At 37.8% G+C, this 3,158-nt stretch overlaps 1 protein-coding gene across 1 annotated transcript; it reads right to left on the bottom strand.

Moving 5' to 3' along the window:
- Positions 1-211: 211 nt before the first annotated feature.
- On the bottom strand, positions 212-2,348 carry LOC144569744 (cation transporter HKT2;2-like). The gene is made up of 3 exons (XM_078320219.1): positions 1,142-2,348; positions 791-1,021; positions 212-474 (listed from the first exon to the last, which is right to left on the bottom strand). Exons 1-3 carry the CDS (start codon positions 2,290-2,292, stop codon positions 267-269), a joined length of 1,590 nt encoding a protein of 529 aa, XP_078176345.1. The 5' UTR covers positions 2,293-2,348; the 3' UTR covers positions 212-266.
- Between the last annotated feature and the right edge of the window lie 810 nt (positions 2,349-3,158).

The raw sequence follows: 3,158 nt of genomic DNA, 5'->3' as shown, positions 1-3,158 counted from the left end.
CAAATTAATGCCAAATTCCAAATTAAAAAAAAAATAGCAAGCATTTTGGATATAACATCAATTCAGTAAAATATTAATTACAATGGATTCTTTAATCCTCAGAGCACACGTAAGGGTTATACACAATTTTTGAACAAACAAACTTAAAAGCTTCTCTTTATTGAGTATTCTCTCAAATTGTGAGTTTCTCTTCTTCTTTTTGTTAAAAAAAAATTCTTCGCAGAAGTTGCAAATTTTGAGTTTCTCATAGAAACAATTAGTCAATATTAACCTCTCAATGTCCAAGCCTTGCCATTTCTCTGACTGAATCCCTTTAGCCTTCCATAAAGCATCATAACTACTAACAGGAGTTTTCCTTCATCACTCCACCAACCAGAAAAACTATATGGCTGGTCTACGCAGCTCATCTCTGGGTGCAACTTTTGCAGTCTTGAACAGGAGTACCCCATTGATAGCCCGACATTTCCATATGCACTACATATGAGAAAAGGAAGGATTGAATTTAATTTATATTTTGCAGTATTAATTATATCATACTTGTATTTTTCACTTAGAACAAATAGAAAATGATATGCGAAGTAATATTTGCTGTGTAGAGGCAGACTGCTGGTAATTTCTGGTGGCTTGTAACACACAGTCTAGCTTAAAACCGGCACTGGTTATAGATTATAGTGCTTAATTTTGCTGGTTCTTTTATCCCTTTTAAATGCATCTCTCTCTCACCTCCTGTTTGATTTAAAATAAAGAAAGCCAAGGAAATTACAAAAAAAATTTAGAGAAAATTATATACCTGACCACCTCAAACATGACAGTAAGAGGGGAGAAGTTCAGCGGGTCTAATACTAGCCTTCTTCTTTCTATTATGCATGCCACAATTACAAACAAAATTACGAATAGAACTTGGGGCAACAATAGCATCTTTAAAATGGTTGCAGTTCCCCAAAGATTTTTCTTTTCGCTAACGTATGTCTTCTCCTCATCCTCCTTTAAAGGCATGAAAGTAGCCGAAGAAGGCAAATACCTATAAAAAATGTGTCAAATAAAAGTTTTTAAGTGTTAGCCATCAGGTTCCATACAATATTATTGATAACGGGAACTGACAAGAAAACAAATGAATTTAAGCCAGTAAGAAAGAACTTACATCATAAATATAATAAATAGTAGCACTGCTGGGGAGATAAGAGAGCTATCAACCGAGTTCTCTCCAGCATGTCTCGCATTGACGGCCATGAACAGAGCATTGACGACTTTCTGGTACGAATTGAGGCCAGCAAACACTGGATGTCTCCAGTCCATGGCACAAAAGAGCGTTATCACGAAGGCTATCATACCAAGCACCGTGCTCGACCGAAAGAACGTACCCAAATTGGTCAACAGATGGTTGAACTTTATCTCTTTTGGACTCTTCAACATCCATTCAATATCTTCATTTTTAGTGAAACACCTTAATGTCCCAATAGTCCCTCTTAGGAATAGTGGGAATAGTGTGTTTCCAGCTAGAACTAGCACAACGCAAAATAACAGAAGACCTGAATTCTTTGAGAAAATAGCCATGTTCTCATTTGTGGCTATTAAACCACCATTTGCAAAGGAAGACACGGTAGTAGCAAAAGCAAAGAGACCCAAGTTGATACCTTTTCCTCTTAATACCTCTTTTGAACTCGAGATTATAGATACATATACTAGACAGGCTATAAAACCGGCCACATGAAAGAAAACCCAATATGCAAGGATAACTAAACCCAAGTACTTGAGACAACTTTGGCTCGAATCCTTAACACTTATATCCGTACCAGATTCAATTCGGTCAATCGTACTGACTGAATCAATGGTTTCAAGTTCAATACGAACCGAAGTGACCCGGCTCACAGTAAGCTCTGCTGCGCTGGGCTGACTGGTACGACAGAAAACACTGAGCATTGATACAAAGACTTCCCCACCTACAAGCATCAAAAGGGTAGTGACTACAACTTGGGAGCTAGACAATCTCTCCATTGATACAGTGGCTAGACCCGAAACAGTTAGGGACGAGGTGGACAGGAAAAGCATGTCTAGATAGCGGGGTTTAAAATCAGGATCGGTCGGGTTTAAAACCATTAAGAGAAGAGAACCAAAAAAATCAAGGATTATAAAGTAGAAGAATTGGATCCAAAATGGATGCACATGGCTTGAGATGAAGTGGTACATGAACACGATTACTTGCGACACATACCGACTTGCACGGGAAAAACTCTGAATTCTGATTAGTATAATTGCATTGTACCAACTTCTAAAGTCGAAAGAGAGAGCCATCAGTTGCTTGAAGACGAGAGAGAGAGAGAGAGAGAGAGTTTTCTCAAAAGGAGAGAGAGATGGTTTATTATGGTTTAATGAAACTTGAGGTGCTTGGCATATTTATAGGTCCATTGCGCACTGGAGGTGCATATCTGGCATGGGCAAATATTAAAATTTAGGTTGATATATATATTATTGGTCTACACTAAAGACAGAAGAAGGAGAATGGAAAGCAGAATTGTAAATATCACTTCATGACCCCCATGTAGGGGTGAAAACGGAGCGGATACGGAGCGGATAATGCTAATACCATATCCGCATCCGTCGGATAATGAGCGGATACGAATACGGATACGGATAGTAAACGGATATCAAAATTCAAAACCAAATCCGCCTTAAACGGATACGGATACGGAACGGATAGTCCACGGATACGGATTCGAATACGGATATAAAACGAATAATGGTCGGATAATTAAGATATATGAACTTCTAAAATACAAATATTAATTAAAACATTAAATATAAATATTAATGAACTTATAAGAGATGAAAGATAATCTATTCATATAATATATATATATCAAATAAGTGTATGGTAACAAAAGATGTTGTGGTGTAGTGGTTTGAAGCTTAGTCTTAAGGCATTGAGATGGGAGGACATGGGTTCAAATCCCACCTATAGCAAATATTTATTCCTCTTTTACATGGGTTTGGCCAAACTATCCGAATCCGGATAATCCGGATATCCGCTCCGTTTAGGACTCCGTATCCGAATCCGTATCCGTATCCGGATCTTTTATGGATTTTCAAAAATTATCCGAATCCGTATCCGGGAATTATCCGAATCCGGATTATCCGGATTCGGATTATATCCGGATACG

This window comes from Carex rostrata, chromosome 18 (genome assembly GCF_964058835.1).
Source record: "Carex rostrata chromosome 18, lpCarRost1.2, whole genome shotgun sequence".
Lineage (NCBI taxonomy): Eukaryota > Viridiplantae > Streptophyta > Magnoliopsida > Poales > Cyperaceae > Carex > Carex rostrata.
The sequence above is the reverse complement of the archived record's forward strand: the minus strand, read 5'-3'. Positions and strand labels throughout refer to the sequence as shown.

What these genes read in the sequence shown, in the direction of transcription:
- LOC144569744 (XM_078320219.1), bottom strand. Translation starts at nt 2,292, where the DNA reads ATGGCTCTCTCTTTCGACTTTAGAAGTTGGTACAATGCAATTATACTA. An exon ending in CTATTTATTATATTTATGAT is followed by an intron (nt 1,022 to 1,141) that starts GTAAGTTCTTTC and finishes CATTTTTTATAG; the next exon opens with GTATTTGCCTTCTTCGGCTA. An exon ending in GTCATGTTTGAGGTGGTCAG is followed by an intron (nt 475 to 790) that starts GTATATAATTTT and finishes TCTCATATGTAG; the next exon opens with TGCATATGGAAATGTCGGGC.